The sequence below is a fragment of the Sminthopsis crassicaudata genome, chromosome 1 (assembly GCF_048593235.1).
Source record: "Sminthopsis crassicaudata isolate SCR6 chromosome 1, ASM4859323v1, whole genome shotgun sequence".
In the NCBI taxonomy this organism is placed as follows: Eukaryota; Metazoa; Chordata; class Mammalia; order Dasyuromorphia; family Dasyuridae; genus Sminthopsis; species Sminthopsis crassicaudata.
Window position 1 is genome coordinate 141266467 of NC_133617.1, and position 19586 is coordinate 141286052.

The following is a 19586-nucleotide window of genomic DNA, read 5'->3' on the forward strand; positions in this document are numbered from 1 at the left end:
GGAGCAGAAAAAAATGACTCCTGTATTTGCTCCATCTTCCTCTGTTACCTATGAAGGGAAGGGAAGGGAAGAGGCATCTGTTAAGCATTTCCTGTGTTTTAGGCACTGTTCTAATGGCCCTATGTGATCCCATTTGATCCTTAACAGTGACCCTCTGAGGGAGGGGCTGTCACAGTCCTTATTTCACAACTTGAGAAAAGTGAGATGGCCAAAGGTGAAATGACTTTTCCAGTGTCACATAGCTAGCCCCAAGCCCAGTGCTTTGTCCACTGTTGATAGCTGCTTCATTTGCAGGTGAGGGAAGATTCAAAACAAAAGTCTGCAGTGTCTTTTCTTAAGGCTTCCAAGTTCTGCTGCTGCTTTTGAGAGACAGGAAAACACTTCGAGTTAGGACTGAATCCTATTTGAAAAGCTTGGTATAACATGTAAAATGTATGGGATTGCCTGTCATCAAGGGGAAGGGAGTAGAGGGAGGGGATAATTTGGAAAAATGAATACAAGGGATGTTATTAAAAAATTATTCATGCATATATACTGTCCAAAAAAATTATAAATAAAATAAAAAAATAAAAAAAGCTTGGTATAAAAACACATTTGTAGGAGATGAGCTGACTTAAGAAAGGGGTAACCTGAAGAGATAATTTCCTAAATTCACTCTTTAAGGAGTGTTAAGTCAACAGGTATTAAGTGTCTATACCCGGAGCTAGGATTATAATACAAGACATTCTTTGCCCCATGAATTGAATTCTTCCTGAGTAAATCCAAGACATATTCAAAATAAATACAAAGGGGCATCTAGGTGTCACAGTGGATAGAGCACCAGCCCTGAAATCAGGAGGACCTAAATACCAATCTGACCTCAGAGAATACTTTCTAGCTGTATGACCTTGGGCAAGTCACTTAACCCCAATTGCCTCAGCAAAACACAAATAGGAAGTCATTGGAGAGGGTGGAGGAAAGAGAAACTCTGCAGGATTGGGAAATGTTTCAGGTAAGCCATAATATTGGAGCTAAGCATAATAGCAGGGGTTTTTGAGATAGAGGTAAGGAAAAAATTATTCTAATGAAAAAAAAAAAAAGCTTGGTGATCAACTTAGATTTTTTTTTTTAATGTACTCAAGATATATAAGAGGAAAAAGACAAATAGAACTGGGAAAGCTTTAGGTGAGAATAAGCTGATGATGGCCAAGGAAGCTAAAGAGAAAAGAAGTTTGGTTTTTAGTTATATTAAGAGGAAGAAGTCAAATTAGTAATAAGACTTTTACTTGGGGTAGTGGGATGATAACTCACAATAAGAGACCAAGCTGATCAAAGTTTTTTTTCCACTGCCAAGAATTAACTTTGCACTAGAATTGACAAAACAGAAATGGTAAAGTGGGATTGATTGAAACCCAAGATAAAGAAGAGGAAAGTAAAGAGTACTCAGTTGCCCTTGAATTCAAGCCATCTGACCCAAATGCATTATATCCTTAGGTACTGCAGAAATTGGCAGATGTGATATAAAGATCATGGAAATAATCCACAATTATAAAATTAAAGCACTCAAATGTCCTGTTTCTCAAAAAAAAAAGGGGGGGGGTTGGGTGGAGAATTATCTGCAAAATATAGGCAGTCAAATGTGCATGACTTCAGTTTCTAGGGAAATCTAAAATGGATCATTAAAGACGTGATTGGTGAAAATCACAAGAGGAAACCATGATTACAAAGAGCCAGAATGGCTTCCACAGGAACAAGAAGTCATGCCAGACTAACCTCATTTTTTTTTTTTCCTGAACAGGATTATTAAACATTGAGCCATTAATGACTACAACATGAGCCCAGTTACCCAACCAGTAATGAATCTATGTAATTCTTATCTATTTCACAACTCCTCCTTCTACACAAGACTATTTGAAAGACTATTAAAAAGCTTTGCCAATAAGATGATAGAAAAGATAAATGTTGGAGGGGATGAGGGGAATGCTAGTTAACTTGGATTTTGGCAAAGCTTTTTTAAAAATAGCTTTTTTTCAAAATTTGTGCAAAGATAGTTTTCAACATTCATCTTTGCAAAACTTGTGTTCCAAATTTTTTCTCCCTTAACATCCTCCTTTAGACAAGTAATTCAATATATGTTAAACATGTGCAATTCTTCTAAACATATTTCCACAATTATCATGCTGCACAAGAAAAATCAGATCAAAAAAGAAAATGAGAAAAACAAGTAAACAAAAAAGGTGAAAATACTATGTTGTGATTCACATTCACTTCCCACAGTCCTCTCTTTAGATGCAAATGGCTCTCTGCATCTCAAGTCTATTGTAATTGGCTTGAATCACCTCATTGTTGAAAAGAGCAACATCTAAAGGAATTGATCATCATATAATCATCTTGTTGCTAAGTATATTCTCTTTGTTCTACTCACTTTACTTAGCATAAGCTCATGCAAGTCCCTCCAGATCTTTCTTAAGTCATCCTGCTGATCCTTTCTTATAGAGTAATATTCTATAAGATTCATATATCATAACTTATCTTTTCTGTAAAGGGCTGGAACTCTGAAAAGGTGTACTTGAATCTAAGACAGCAGAGCACATAAGGCTCCTTACTCAAAGTGAGACAATGGTTCTAAAAGCATATACTTAGATGATATGGTAATATGATGGCTCTCCTCACAATTGGCGCTTGCTGAATGTGTGGTGAGATAAACGTAGGCAAGGATTAGAGGGCTGAGGGAGAGAGATCAGAGTCTCTCTGCTTCAGCATGCTGAGGAGAGAAGACTTCAGGCTCCAAACTCGAGTCCAGGATTCATCTTTAATGAGCTGAGTAGCAGCTTGCCTGCCTCCTTCACTTCTCTTCCTAAAGACCAAGGACTTTGATTCCCACTCTGACTGATCCTGAGGTCCTCCAGTGAGCAAGCCCAGACTTTATACTTTTCCTATCATTTTATTGGCAAAGCTTTTTAATAGTCTTTCATAGTTTTGTGTAGAAAGAGTTGCGAAATAGACAAGAATACAATTACATAGATTCAGGACAGGTTGGGTAACTGGGCTCATGATGTAGTTATTAATGGTTCAATGTGTGGCAGTCTCCAATGGTTCTTTCCGTAGCTCTTTGCTGTGTAACTTTTTAATGGTGACTGACATGCTCATTAAGCTTGTAGATGACACAAAAGTGGAAAAGAGTAACTAATATTGGAAAACAAGAGTTAAGATCCAAAAGAAGCTTAACAGGCTAGAGCTTTGGGCTGAATGCAATAAGATGAAATTTAATAGGAAAAAAAAAATATGACATCTTACATTTGGGAATCCCCAAAATCAGTATGAGGAGCTATGGTTAAACAGCAGCTGCTCTGAAAAAGATCTGGGAGTTTAATGGACTTGTAAGTTCAATATGTCTTGAGTCAGCAGTGGGATGTGGCAAAGAGGCTAATAAAACATTGTGCCGCATTAATAATGTCTTCCAGGAAAGAGGAACGGTTATTGATAATCTCATGATACATAAGACTTAGCTAAACCTCACCTGGAGTTTTATGTTGAATTTTGGATGCCATGATTTAAAAAGGACATCATGAAAAGTGTCCAGAAGAGGAAAACCAGTATGGTTAAAAAAGCTTTTGAGTCCCATGTCACATAAGCATTTTGGAGAACAATCTGGAATTATGCCCAAAGAGTTATTAAACTACCTGTACACTTTGACTCAGCAATACCACTACTTGGGCTATTTCCAAAGATGATTAGCCAAAAAGGAAAATATAGCAGCTTTTTTTCTGGTGGCAAAGAACTGGAAATTGCAAGGATGTCCATTAATTGGGGAATGGCTGAAAAAGTTATATGTTGTATATATTAGCAGGATTATTGTTTGAAGAACTCAGAGTAAATATATTTTGTCTATTATAAATATCCATAACTATAAAGAACATATGAAGATGCCATATGTATCCAAAAATAAGTAGATGTATAGAATAATTTTACCATATATGTATGTGTATCTGTGTCTAGTAGTAGCCATCCCTAGGGCAGAGAAGTGGGGAGAAAGAGAAACAATTTACATGATAATTTTGTTGCATATTTGAAAGGAATAGCAAGTTGAGCATAGTAGGTTTGCAGTTTCATGTACAATCATTTTTCTATTGTACCATGTTATGGAAATGCTTGTTTTGTTCCATAAATTAGAAATAAGAATTAAAAGTTGTCCAAAAGTGGAACAGGCTCTTCCTGAGAAGGGGTTGCAATGTTCACCACTCCCGATGGTCTTTAAGTAGAGGCTAGATGAGTACTTGTGTTTGTAATAGTGAGGACTCCTTTCATGGGTGGATTAGTATCTATAGCTCGAGAGCCCCAACTCCTGAATTCTGTGATTCTGAGAGCATTCCAGGGATGTGAGTAATTGATGAAAACTCAAGCCGTCACAAGAAGCTGCAGCATCCTCAGTCTCGTCACAATTGAGCACTTTGGTGGAACATGTCCAACCAAGCCTTAGGTGCCATTGGAACAGGGTGAACATTTACCTTTGGCACTATCTGCTTCCCCAGCCAGGACCAGTACCTGGTGGTCGCTGGGAGAGGTGGACAAGACCCCTTTCCTTCTCCAGCTAACGAGAGACTTAAGTAACAGTAGCGTGGAAGTGTGAAGGACAGTGACGAGGTCAGAATTCCTGAAGCCGGGCAACTTCAGGGCTCTGGAAAGCTGTCAAATTTTCCTAATCAGCAAACTCCCCACCCCACTTCCCCTTTGGCTAGGACGTGCGTTCCCAAGGAGCTACAGCGTCTTTTTCACGCTTTGCATTTGAATCGAGGTTGCTAGGCTGGATTAGGGAATTCAGTAGCCCGGCTCAACCCAAACCGTAAAGCTTGAAGGCGCGCCGGGTTGCAGCACCTAAGAAGAGTCTGAGGATCGGCAGAGGCACGGAGACCCCTAGCTCCCTTTGATCAGAGGCTTGTGGCTTCCCCGGCGTGGGAAGTGTGCCCTCAGCAGCAACAGCACCTTCACCAGACCCGGGTGCCTGTGGGCGAGGCCGGCCCGGCAGCGCGAGCTCAACCCAGCCAGGGCGGGCTCGCTACAGAGTCTCTGGAGAAACTCACCACCAGTCCCTCCCCCCTCCCCCCGTTCCCTTTCCCCTTCCCCCCTCCCCCTCTCCCTGTCCCTGTCCCTGTCCCTGTCTCTTTGTCCCCCACCAACAGCAGCAGCAACCAAGCGTGCCTCGGGCTAATAGAGCACTAACCACCGCAGCCGGGAGGGAGGAAGGAGCCTCCCCCAAGGAGGAGGGGAAGAGTCCGCAACACGGCTATGCGGGAGAAACGGCTCACCACCGGTAGGTAGAGGGGGCGGGGAGGCGCTAGAAGAAGAGGGGGAGGAGCCGCTGGCTTCGCCGCCATTGGCTCGCTCTTAAAGGCCCCGCCCATGGCCCGCCCCCATAGGCTCCGCACCGTTTAGAGGGCTTCTGTACCAAGTCCGAAACCTTTTTCCTTCCCTCCCTTGACGGAAGGAAACCTGGAACTTTTGCATATATGCAGGACCCCGCCCCGTGCCCCTCCCCTTCCACCGGATATAAGACCAATTGCCGCGCACACGTAGAGGTGTGAATGCCCCTTAGCGTTTACGCCTAGCTAATGTAACGCCGGGATGTGTTTTGTTGCCCTCCCAGTAACCCGGTGAGACAGCTGCTATGATTATAATAAGCCCTCCCAGTTTTAAAAATGGGGAGACTGAAGCAGATGGGGGGAAAAGGAGTTCACAACTCTGTGAGAACTTTTGCAAACCCATATTTCTGAGGCCGGGAGACTGTTATCCGGTGCCTTAGTAGTTTCTCCAGGCTGTGTGACATCTGCAAAACTGATGAGCAGCAACATACTATTTGTAAAGCATTTTGCAAACCTCAAAGCGAAATTATGCAAAAAATTATATATATGTACGTGTGTCTATTCACACATGTACATATGTAGCATACATGTATATAGATACATATATAGTGCTTTACAAACTTTGCAAATATCATTTGATTTATACATTTATATATCAAGATCTATATATTTAATCATTTCGAAGCTCCAATGTCTTCCTCACTATATTTATATGAATCAAATGAGATATTTGTAAAGTATTTTGCAAACCTTAAAACAAGGTAGCTATATATAGCAATATATATGCACACATACACATATAGTGTATATATATATATGCATATATTTAGTGCTTTAGGGTTAGCAAAATGTACTTTACAAATATTTTATTACGCACATACATTCACACATAATTTGAAGACTCAGGGTCTTCCTCACTTCTAATTATGTGAATATACATACACATATATGTATATATTATGTGAGATATTTGTAAAGCCTCCTGCAAACCTTAAAACATAGGTATCTATACACATATATTCTGTATATGTTTATATATGCACCATATGTATGAGATACATATCATATACTAGTTATTGTTACAGATACAAAGGTCTTTCTCACTTCCAACCAAACTACTCTACTCACTGCTTCTCCTAAGGGAAACCCCTTCCTCTTTTCTTTAGTTCACCAAGCTAAATTTTATAGAAATCCCTTGCTGACATTTACATTATAAGTTCATATATGTAACATGGACCTGTCCAATCTGTTAGCCATGCATATATATTCCTTTTATCTTGGTGACTACTTATATAGAACAATTGAAACCCAGAAAAATGAGGTTAAATCCAAAGTGACTGTAAAGATAATAAATAGATGATACTTATAAAAGCCTGTTTGCTAGCTTTAAAGAGCATTATGAATATGGGTTAATGAGAGAGGAAAACTTGGTGGAGTGGAGAAGCAGCCATAAAGTCAGGAAGAACATGGATTCAGATTCCTAAAATGATACATTCCTTATGTGATTCTGACGAAGTCAGTTCACTTCAATTCTCAGAACTCTACACAGGCCCTGGGGACTTTAAATTACAATAAAACGCCAGCCTGTGGTTACCTGAAACTTTCCTATACTAATGAAATCTGTGCTAATGAATTTCCCTTTGTATATAGATTATAATTACTTATACATTGTGACAAAACCAGAATTCCTGCCCAGTCAAGTGAATTAATTAACTTCCCTCTTTTTATCCTTGGTAGAACACTGCTTCTTATGGCAACATTTGATAGTTATAAAGATGAATCAAATTGAGTGATAAATTTCATTTTTTCATTTCATTTCAGAGCCACCAGTTATAACAGCAGACGGATTTGTAAGTATATATTAAAGGAATTGAAATGTTCTTTTTGTTCTGTTTTTGGTATGAAATAGTATGAGATATAATAAAAAAGGTACTATGTTTTCCTAAGTGCTAAGTATGTCTTCAGTTAATAATGGCTACAACTGGGTATAGTACTTATGATTTCCTTTTTTTTTTTTTTTTTTTTTTTTGCTGTTGTTTTGATTGATGTTTGCAAAAGTAAAGTGGAATGGTTAATGTAAGTTTTCAGAAAGGAGTATTAAGCATTCTATATTATTTGAATGTTGGAAAATATTAATTAGATAAAGCACTAATTTAGGAAAGATTTGTTCATTTATATTTTATTTTGTTTTATTTTTCTTCTCAATTTGAACTTCTAATTAAAAAAACAGAGGACTCTTGTTTGTTTCTAACCTTTAAACACTTATTTTATTAACTAACTTTTCACTTTTTTTCCATTTCACCTAATAATAGGAATTGATGCTTTCTTGTTTCAGTAGCTTGGTTTAAGGGTTGACCAAAATAAATATTTGTGGGTGGAAATGCTTATAGACTCTTAAGTTTATATTTAAATACAAAATTTCTCAGTCCTTTTTTCTTTGACATCTCTGTAATATTGACACACTCTTAGCTAATCCTTTCTTGAAGCCCTAATCTTCTTTGGGTTCTATGATACAAAAATATTTTTGCTCTCCTGTTTTCTCTCTAATATATTTCTTTTCTGTCTCAGTCACTGGCTTTTCTTTTTCCATCTAACATCTAACTGATATCTTGACTAAAATTTAGTCTGTAACTTTTTATGCTTCTCTATGTTCTCTTTTTTGGGATCTCATCGACCCTTATATATGTATCTTCCATTATTATTAGCTTTTTGAGAATGACTATATCTCCAGCCTCTCTCAAACTCCAGACCTGCCTCTCCAATTGCCTACACAACATTTTTAATTTGATTTTTTTAGTTGTCCTGATACCTTAAATTCAACAGATATAAAACTGAACTCATTCTCTCTCCTCAAGCCATATCATTCTAGGTTATGGTTACTACTTGGGTTTATAAAGTCTTTTATTGTCATTTATTATTGTACTATGTTGTTTGTTTGTTTTTTTTGTATTATCATTTATGTATGTTTTGTTACCCTAACTGGATTGTTTGTTCTTCTAGTTTAGGAAGCATGCTTTATGTTATTAATCCTCTTCTTCCTGCAATACATTAAAACACAATTTTATCAAATTCATTTTCCTTAAAAGATTAATGCAATTTTCTAGTCCTTTGCTCATTTGAATAGTATTAATTTAGGCAAGCCCACTGAAAGTTTTTATTTTTTGGTAATCAGTCAAGATTTTTGTAGAGTCTTTCTGTTATAAAGCATGATTCTTTAGCTATAGATGCATACTAATTCTGCATTTATTTAAAGTATAAACACAGATTGTATTCTTTCTATATTTTAAAAAAATGGTCGACACAAGATTGTTTGATTCTTTAGCTATTGATGCATACTAATCTTGCATTTTCTTAAAGTATGAATACAGATTATGTTCTTTCTATTTTTAAAAAAATTGACCAACACAAGAAAAAGTAATCTACAATGTAGAAATAATAGAATTGGTATTTATGAGATTGAAATACAATTCTCATTTACAAAATAAATACAAATTACATATGTAGCATACCAATAATTCATTTTTTTTGATATATTAGAAACAGTTACTAATGAAATAAGATATTTTATTATTTATAAAAGATACTATATTCTTGCCAACTGTTTTTAAATTTTTTTTTCAGTTTAAAAAAGAGAATTGGCTATATTGGTAAATAAAATGTCCGTGGCAAATGCACAACATTTTCTTTGTATCTAGTTTCTGTATGTACTGAAACATTAAAGCAAAATAGGAATTGGATTTCCTAAATGCATCTTCTCTGGAGAGAAAAAAAAGCAATTTCTCTCCTCCTCTCCCTTTCATTGAGTCACTTGTTATATATATATCCACCTTCTTTAAAACTTTCCCTTTTCCCTTTTTTTCTTCTGTAATAAGATTTCTTTCTAAACAATCTGATAATCCTCCAAGAAATCAATATAGAATACTTCAGCACCTTCATAATAGAGGTGATATTATTTGACAACAGAAGAAAAGTTATAAAAAGAAAGTTGAGTTTTTTAACTTGCATTCTTCCTAATTAAATTTTAAGTTCTTTAAGAGAAACTCTTGGTTTCCTTGTTTTCTTCCTTTCAGACATTAACTTAATTACTTAATTACTGAAAAGGATTTGTAGATTTATATTCTAGGCAACATAAATAATGATAAAGTCAAGGGGCAGCTAGGTGGCCCAGTGGATAGAGCACCAGCCCTGAATTCAGGAGGACCCTAGTTCAAATCTGGTCTCAGACACTTAACATTTCCTAGCTGTGTGACCCTGGGCAAGTCACTTAACCCCAGCCTCAGAAAAAAAAAAAAACAAAAAAAAAACAACCAAAACAAATAATGATAAAGTTACAGTTTTCCCTACTTAATAGTATATAAATCTTTGTTTTTTTGTTACAGGAAAATTCTTTAGCAACTGATGGTTTGCTTGTAGACTACTTCAATGAATTTTTAAGTCTTCCAGTAAGTATTATGGTTATCTTTACCCATCAAAGCAAAGCAATGATGACTAAGTTCTGATGTAAAATAAAACCAGAATTCCTGCCCAGTCAAGTGAATTAACTTCCCTCTTTTTATCCTTGGTAGAAAACTGCTTCTTATGACAACATTTGATAATTGTAAAATAAATATATATTAGGGATAATGTTTGAAATTGTAATCAAAAGAAAGGAATTCACTGACTTTTCTGGGTGTTTTAGATAAAATTTTTATGTCTTCACAGAGTTAATCATTAATTTGAATGTTACTTTCATGTGGTTTTTAGTGAACTTATTAGAATTTCCTTCCTCCCATTTTTTCCTTAATCAATCTTAAAAAAAGTATCTATTCAGTGTTTGTTTTGAACTTGATATCCATTATGTTAAGCTTTATACAGAAAATATAAAATGTAAAAACTCTTGTGATTTTTGTTCCATGTGAAAATATAAATGTATACTCAATGAAAATAAGAGTTTAAATTAGAATGCCAAGTGCTATAATGCTATATATTTTTTGTTTTTAAGTTTTCATTCTTCTATCTCTTAGATTTTCTCCTTAAACTTATGATAAGAGCTTTTTAAAGGGTACATTTGTGTTCATTTATAAACTAGTGTTTTTTAATTTAGTGTTAGTAATAAGCAGAACAGTAATAGGAAAATATGTATCCAAGAATATATGAGAAATAGCAAGTGATTAATGTGGATAAGGTAGATAAAACTTTTTTGAATTGGTGAACTATTTCTAAAAGTACAAGGAGGGTAGCATAAAAAACATGTAGAAAAGATCATAATATTATATTCTTAAATATTTTAATGAATGAAGAAGATATGTTGTTCTTTGTGCCACAATATTGAATAAGTTCTTGGATTTAAATGCCTTTCATGTCAATGCCTTTAAAATCTTTGATAGAATTTTTATTTCATTGTTGTGTGGGAACCCTTTTCTCTCCAACTTATACTTCACATTCTTTCAACATCATGCTCTATTCTCTCTTCCTTTGCTCTAGTTTCAGAAGAAGTTTCCCTTCTTTGTGCCCAAATCAATCTCTGTATTTGTGCTCTTGCTTCCATTCCTTCTTATTTACCCTTTGCTATCATACCTTCTTTTTCCCCTAATTTTCCATCTTTTTTTACCTACTGGTTCTTTCTTTGCTTCCTACAAATATTCCCCCTCTTCCGAGGATAAATAAGTCAACTTGGAAAGATAAGTGAGTGAAGGGCATTTTGTCTGTATGTTTTGGGTATCTGGCACATAGGGGGAACTTATTAACTGTTTTTTTTTCTTTTTTTAATTAATTTTTATAATTATAACATTTTTTTGACAGTACATATGCATAGGTAATTTTTTTTTTTTTTTACAACATTATCCCTTGTACTCCTTTCTGTTCCGAATTTTTCCCCTCCTTCCCTCCACCCCCTCCCCTAGATGGCAGGCATTCCCATACATATTAAATATCTTATAGTATATCCTAGGTACGATAATATATGTGCAGAACCGAATTTTTGTTGTTGTTGTTGTTGCAAAGGAAGAATTGTATTTGAAAGATAAAAATAATCTGGGAAGAAAAACAAAAAAACAAACAAACCAAAAAAATGCTCATAGTTTACACTCATTTCCCAGTGTTCCTTTTCTGGATGTAGCTGATTCTGTCCATCATTGATCAATTGGAGTTGGATTAACTCTTCTCTATGTTGAAGATATCCACTTCCATCAGAATACATCCTCATACAGTATCATTGTTGAAGTGTATAATGATCTCCTAGTTCTGCTCTTTTCACTCAGCATCAGTTGATTTAAGTCTCTCCAAGCCTCTCTGTTTTCCTCCTGTTGGTCATTTCTTATAGAACAATAATATTCCATAACATTCATATACCATAATTTACCCAACCATTCTCTAATTGATGGACATCCATTCATCTTCCAGTTTCTAGCCACTACGAAAAGAGCTGCCACAAACATTTTGGCACATACAGGTCCCTTTCCCTTCTTTAGTATTTCCTTGGGATATAAGCCCAATAGCAGCAATGCTGGGTCAAAGGGTATGCACAGTTTGATAACTTTTGGGGCATAGTTCCAAATTATTCTCCAGAATGGTTGGATTCTTTCACAACTCCACCAACAATGCATCAGTGTCCCAGTTTTCCCACAGCCCTTCCAACATTCATCGTTATTTGTTCCTGTCATCTTAGCCAATCTGACAGGTGTGTAATGATATCTCAGAGTTGTCTTAGTTTGCATTTCTCTGATCAATAGTGATTTGGAACACTCTTTCATATGAGTGGAAATAGTTTTAATTTCATCATCTGAAAATTGTCTGTTCATATCCTTTGACCATTTATCAATTGGAGAATGGCTTGATTTCTTATAAATTAAAGTCAATTCTCTGTATATTTTGGAGATGAGGCCTTTATCAGAACCTTTACCTGTATAAATGTTTTCCCAGTTTGTTACTTCCCTTCTAATCTTATTTGCATTAATTTTGTTTGTGCAGAAACTTTTTAATTTGGTGTAATCAAAATTTTCTATTTTGTGATCAATAATGGTCTCTAGTTCTCCTTTGGACACAAATTCCTTCCTCCTCCACAAGTTTGAGAGGTAAACTATCCTATGTTCCGCTAATTTATTTATGATTTTGTTCTTTATGCCTAAATCTTGTACCCATTTTGATCTTATCTTAGTATGTGGTGTTACATGTGGGTCCATGCCTAGCTTCTGCCATTAACTGTTAATTGTTTGGTCACTCAAAGGGAAGTTGACCAGGAAAAGCAGTAGACTGAAGTTAGAGCTCCAAAATGCCTTCAATATGAAGGCAAAAGATGCATTTTCTTCAGTGCAAATATCAACCCTTAAGTTTTCATTCTACATATATATCATGCCCTTCAAAATTCTAGAAAAAGTCAATAATTATCATTACGTTCTCAATTTCTACTCACATCCTCTCTTACAGATAAATTCAATAGCTTTTTCTCAACCCTTATGTATGAGAGGAGGGAAAATCCATGGTGTGGTGAAATAGGATTGGATTTAGAAAACCTGGGGTTCAAGAATTTTTCTCATTCCTTCTTTCTTTTCTTCTTTCCTTCTTTCTTTCCTCCCTCTTTCTTTCCCTTCCTCCCTTCCTTTTCTTCCTTCTTTCTTTCCTTCTTTCTTTTTTTCTTTCTTCTTTTTTTTGGTAATTAAAAAAGTTTACACTTCAATACAAAATACACTTAAATGCATTCAACACCTATATTAAATACAAAATGAAAAAAGAAAAAAGTGGGGTAGTTAAGTGTATAGCATGCAGTGTATAGAGCATCAGCCCTGAAGTCAGGAGGACCTCAGTTCAAATTTGGCCTCAAACACTTAATACTTCCTAGCTGTGTGACCCTGGGCAAGTTACTTAACCCCAATTGCCTCAACAGATCATATGAGAGGATGCAATATATAACAATACATTTTTATTTCAAGAAAATCTGTATTATAAACACTACACATTTTTTTCAATGCTTACTAGCTTTTCTTTGCTTCCTTGTTGATTTTCTTTTGTTCTTTGTTGTGTACTTTTTTTTTTCTTTCTCCTTCCTCCCTTGTAGAAGGCTACAATTAAGTATGGATATGTATACATACATATATAGATATCTTTAAATATATACATAAACATATACATACAACACACATATAAAACCATACTATATTTATTTCCTCCTATCATCTGTTTTTGCTATAAGTAAGTAGTGTCTTCCTAGGTCCAAATCTTACCTTGTTTTTCTTAATCAACCTGATCATCTTTTCCTATACCACAGCAGCATTCCTTTCTGGATTCAAATGATATTTATCTTCATAGAATCTTTGAGATTAATTTGAGTATTTCTAATGGTCAAAATGACTTGATTGCTGAAAACAGTTCTTAAAACAATATTGCTGTTACTGTATACAATGTTCTTATACAATGTTCTCTTGGTTCTGCTCGTTTCGCTCTTCATTATTTCGGTGACATCTCTCCATGCTTTTCTAAATCATTGAGGTTATCATTTCTTACAGCAGAGTAATATTCTAAGGCAAGTTACTTTTTTTCAGGGCCTCAATTTTTCCTTATCTATAAAATAAAGGGATTACACTAGATGACCTTTAAACTTATCTTCTAATTCTAAATCTATAATTCTTGATCCCAGCAGCATTTGGCAATAATGAATCCCCAAAGTCAATGTCTCCTGGTTTTCCTACCTCAGTGACTACTCCTTCTTAGTCTCCTTTGTAGGATCATCATATACATTCCACAGTATTAATATAAAACAAGCTTTGAATTGAAAGCCTTTCTTTCTCTTACATTTTTCCTCTGGTAATCTCTTCAGCTCTTATATATTAAACTTTCATTTATGGCCAGATGACAACCAAGTCTATATATCTGTCCTTCAGGATTCTTTTGAATTCCAATTTTGCATAACAATTTTCTATATATTTTTATCCCGATGTCTCAAAGGCATCAACATATCCAAAATAGATGTCATCACTTTTCTCCATATACTCAAGCTTTTCCTTGTTTCAGACTTTTCCTCTCTTTCAAGGACCCCACACTTCTAGTCATTTAGGTTTGCAAACTATGAGTCATCTTTGACTCTTCATTTTCCATCAACTTCCCTATCCTTATATTTTGGTGTAAGCTTTTTATCTTTGCCTGGTAGAATATTGTATTTTAAAATTTCCATTTATAATAGAAGCTATTAGGTCTTATGTAATTTTGACTGAGTGATTCCTTAATATTTACACTTTTTTCTATGTGCTTATAGCATTTTTCTTTGACATATGGGGGCTCTGGATTTTGGCTATGATATTCCTTGGATTTTTTTCTTTTGGGATTCCTTTCAAAAGGTATTAGGTTGATTTCATCTTCTCTTTGTTCTCTGGTTCTATTAGATTCAGGCAGTTTTTATTTATGATTTCTAAAAGTATAGTTTCCAGACTTAAAATATTTTTTTCAATCTTTTGACTTTTTTTTTTATTGTTTCTTGGTCACATGAAGTCTTGACTTCCACTTGCCTATTTCTGATTTTGAAGGAATTATTTTCTTCAGTAAGCTTTTGTACTTTTCATCATTTGAATAGGCATTTTTGTGCCTCTTTTTTTTTTTTTTTAAATCATTGGGTCAATTCTGTTTTTTAAGATGTGTGTGTGTGTGTGTGTGTGTGTGTGTGTGTGTATGTGCATGCATGTGCCTTTTTTTTTTTTACCAAGCTGTTGATTCTCTTCTCAAAAGTTTCTTATATCACTTTTATTTTTTTTCCTAGTTTTTTCTCTACCATTCTTTTAATTTTTCCAGGAATTATTGCTAGCTTGGTGTCCTATTAGCATTTTTCTTTGAGGCTTTGCTTTTTTGTGGATGTTTTTACATTATTGCCTTTTAAGTTTATGTCTTGGTCTTTGCTGCCATCGTAGTAGCTTTTTGTGGTCAAGTTCTTATTTTGTTTTTACTCATTTTTCCCAGCCTGTTTTTGACTTTATGTTAAAGTTGGGCTGTGCTCTCCTGGACATGAGGAGGCATTGTCCCAAACTTCAGGCTTTTTTATGCTATTTCCAGAGCTAATTCTGGGAGTTTGCAAGTTTTTGATGCTTCCAAAGTGATATTATCATCATAACATGTGGTCACCACTCTTATTGTTCTGTGTTCTGGTCTTTACTCAAGGAGGGGCCATGCTTTCTTGCAGATGCAAGTATTAGTTTTCCTCTTGGCCCTGGAATTGTGACCAGGCTTCCTTTTTTCCTTCTCTTAACCATGGAACTGTGATCTATGACTCTGCTCCCTTGTAACAGTGTTCCTCTCTACCCTGGAAGTGTGACCCAGAACTGCTTGTGGGCATTCGAATTGCTAATCAGTGCCAGTGTCTTCTGTAATCTCTGACCAAATGTCCAACCTCCTTAACAGCTCAAAAGCTGCTGTTGCTGCTACTGTGTAGCCACCCCTTAGACCTATCACTACTGCTCCTGCCTTGCTCTGGGTCTGTGCCCACCCCAGTGTTATAGACCTCTCCTATGGATCTCCTAAGTTATCAGAGGAAGATCTGACCTTTTGTTGGCTCTGTTGCTCCAGAATTTGATTTCAGGAGTTATTTTAAAGTATTGAGAGAGTTCAGCTGACGTGTCCCAGCCTGTATTCTGTCATCTTGGTTTTACCTCAGCAAGAATCCTAGGTTGTTGTTTTATTTATGTCATATTTTTCAAGAATTCCAATGCTTATTAAATTATTTCTCCTTAGCCTGTTTTCTAGGACATTGTTTTTGATGTCTAATGTCTTATATTTTCTTTCTTTCTTTTTTTTTTTTTTTTGCAATTTATGATTTTGTCCTAATATTTTTTTGCTGCCTCATGAAATAATTTATTTCTGCTTGGCTTATTCTGGTTTTCAGGGTGTCCATTACTTGGGTAAGTTCTGCCAATTTTTATTCTTATCTATGTACCTTCCATTTCTTAACTACAGAGCTTTTAGTTCCTTTTAAATCTCTTCTAGTCATTCATATAGTTCTTGTGGAGAAATTCACTTTTTCTTTTAAGTCTCTTTGTAGTTGTTACAAAATTATTTCTGCCTTCTCTATAGAGATCTCTGGATGCATAATTTTTTAATGTAGTGTTTTAATTACTCATCTCCTTGGCTTTAGTAGACAAATTTTGTTCCATAGCCAGGATCCCATCCCTTGCTGTATTTTTGATTGGGGTGGCCAATCCAGCTTGGTATTCTCCTGAAACTCCTGAATTCCCAATCTGACCTATACCTCACAGGCTTCAAGTCCCCCTGGATCTTGGAGCTTTGGAATACTAGATTTCAGAGCCTTCTCTGGCATTTTATGTCATTGTATTAGGACTTAAGATTCCCAGGGCTTTGGATTCTGGTCCAAGTGTACCATGCTGGCTATTATCTATTACCTCTTCTTGGGTTGTCTAACTTTCATACCCTTTGGGACTTTTTGATGACCATGGAGTATTCTGATAATCCTGGGGCTTTCTTGGAGTCCTTTGTCTTGTTGCTTCTGGACACAGAGCTTTGCAGGCTGTGTCTGTTCACACTGGGAGGTTGCCCTGTGCTGGAGCTGATTTTATTAGTATTCTCTTTTCTATTGCCTGCTCAGGCTCATAGCTGACCTCTTATATATTTGTGGGGTGGAACAAGTCACTTAATAATGGTTTCTTATTATATTTCTTGATCATTATATAATATGGCATGAATGTCAGCTTTTTCCTAGAGTGGGTATGTGAGTACAAAGCAGTTTGCCTCCTATTCATATCATTCCCTTTCTCCAAACAGTTGCCAGGTTTTATGGATTCTACTTCCAGAGCATCTTTTGCATCCAGCCCTTTCTTTGCTTTCAAATGATCATGGTACCACCCTCATTACCTTGCATCTTCTCTTCTCTAGTCCCTCTTTCACACAGAAGCCAAATTTACCTCTGCATTTGACCATGCTTTTCCCTTCCTCAAGAAGCTTTATTGTTTCCTGGTTACTTTTAGAATTAAAATTTAGGATAAAATGCAAACTTGTGTTTGACATTGAAAATTGTTCTTAATTGTTCTCCAGTTTGTCATTTCAGGCTGTCATATTACTCCCCTTTGTTCACTGTGTTCTTGTCACATAACTATACCGAGTGTCTCCTGGAAAGCAGACCCCATCACCCATGTCTTTGCGTAGTCTGTTTTCCCATGCCTTGAATTCTCCTGTACCTTAGTCCCACCTCTTAGAATCCCAAGCTCCCTTAATAGGCCTTTCCTACATCCCACAGTTATTTGTGTTTATTTTTCTTCTTCTGATGCAATTGTATTTATTTTGTATAGGCTTTGTATTTATTTCTCATTATACTTGTTAGCAAAATTGTAAACTCTACAATAGGGATTGCTTAATTTTTGTTTTTGAATCCCAATGTCTAGCGCGATACCTGGTTCATAGTAGATGTTTAATATTATGAAATGCTTGTTGAATTGTTAAGAATATAATCTCTAACTTTTAAACTACCAGTTTCTGTCAAATACCATCATCTTTCCAGAGTTTCAGATTTATAATTTTGGCTTTATCTTTGAATTCCTGTTTTCTCTCATTCTTGATGTCTGATCATTATGCTCTCCAACTTCACAAGGTCTTTCACTGCTGATCCCTCTTTTTCACATACAGAGCTACTATCTTACTTAGTTTAGGTCCTTATCAACTCTAGTCAAGGTTGTTCCACTGACCACCTAAGTAAACTCCTTGTCTATAATCTCTTCTTTATTCTAATCCATCCTTCATGCTGCTGCCAAAAAAATTTCCCTTAAACATAAATCTAAACATATTCCTTCCTTACTGAACCAATTCTAGAGGCTTCCTATCTTCAGAATAAAACCTTTTTTGTTTAGCTTTTAAAACTCTTTAAAAATGACTTTTTTATTTTTCCAAGTACATGCAAAGATAGTTTTTCTACATTCATCTTTGCAAAACTTTGTGTTCCAACTTTTTTCTCCCTCCTTTCCTTCCACCTTCTCCCATAGACGGCAAACAATCCAATATAGGTTAAAACATGTACACTTCTTATAAACATATTTCCATTTTTGTCCTCCTGCACAAGAAAAATCAGATCAAAAGATGAAAAAAAAACAAGCAAACAAAAACTACAACAGAAAGTGAAAATACTATTTTTTGATCCACATTCAGTCTCCATAGTTCTCTCACTGGATGTGGATGCCATTTTCCATTCCAAGTCTATTGGAATTGCCTTGAATCACCTCCTTGTTGAAAACATTTGATCATCACATAATCTTGTTATTACTATGTGCAATGTTCTCTTGGTTCTACTTGCTTCATTTAGCATCAGTTCATGCAAGTCTTTCCAAGTTTTTCTGAAATCAGCTTGTTCATCATTTCTTATAGAACAATAATATTCCATTACATTCATATACCAAATCTCAACTGATGAGCTTCCACTCAGTTTCCAGTTCCTTACCATATAAAAAGGACTGCTACAAACCTCTTTACACATATGGAGCCTTTCCCCTTTTTAATGATCTCTTTGGGATACAGACCCAGTAGAGACACTGCTGAATCAAAGGGTATGCACAGTTTGATAGACCTTTGGGCATAGTACTAATTGCTCTCCGGAATGGTTGGATTAGTCCACAATTTCACCTTCTTCTTCTAGTTTGCTTCTAGTATCACCCTTTATGTCTAAAACATGAACCCATTTTGACCTTATCTTGATATATAGGGCGTTAGATGTTGGTCAATTCCTAGTTTCTATCATTGTAATTTTCCCAGCAACGTTTGTCAGATAGTGAGTTCTCATCCCAGAAGCTGGAATCTTTGGGTTTATGAAACACTGGTAACATAGTCATTGGTTATTCTGTCTTGTGAACCTAATCTATTCTACTGATTTACTATTCTGTTTCTTAGCCAGTATCAAATGGTTTTGATGACCACCATTTTATAATGTGGTTTTAGGTCAGTACAACTAGGCCACTTTCCTTTGCATTTTTTTTTTTCATTAATTTCCCTTAAATTCTCGGTCTTTTCTTCTTCCAGATAAATTTTGTTATTTTTTCTAACTCTACAAAAGTGATTTCTTGGCAGTTTAAGTCATGGCACTGATTAAGTATACTAATTTAAGTAGAATTGTCACTTTTATTACATTAGCTTGCCCTATCCATGAGCATTTGATATTCTTCTAGTTGTTTAGATATAACTTTATTTGTGTGAAAAGTGTTTTGTAATTGTATTCGTTTAATTCCTCGCTTTCTCTTGGAAGATATGCTCCCAGATATTTTATTATTATTTACAGTTATTTTCAGTGGGATTTTT

The 19586-nt window shown here is 35.5% G+C and overlaps 1 protein-coding gene across 4 annotated transcripts in view; it reads left to right on the top strand.

Annotated features, from left to right (window-relative positions):
- Window positions 1–4110: 4110 nt before the first annotated feature.
- The window catches only part of RGS22 (regulator of G protein signaling 22), a 171562-nt gene continuing 156086 nt past the window's right edge, over window positions 4111–19586 (top strand). For 2 of the 4 annotated variants that reach the window (XM_074268265.1, XM_074268270.1), the window contains exons 1-3: window positions 4111–5290; window positions 7161–7189; window positions 9719–9781. In XM_074268265.1, coding sequence (XP_074124366.1) covers window positions 5266–5290; window positions 7161–7189; window positions 9719–9781 — 117 coding nt within the window. In that variant the 5' untranslated portion in view covers window positions 4111–5265. Of the gene's footprint in view, window positions 5291–5525; window positions 5631–7160; window positions 7190–9718; window positions 9782–19586 lie in introns of those variants that run through there. The other 2 variants (XM_074268255.1, XM_074268288.1) reach the window with 2 other exon arrangements.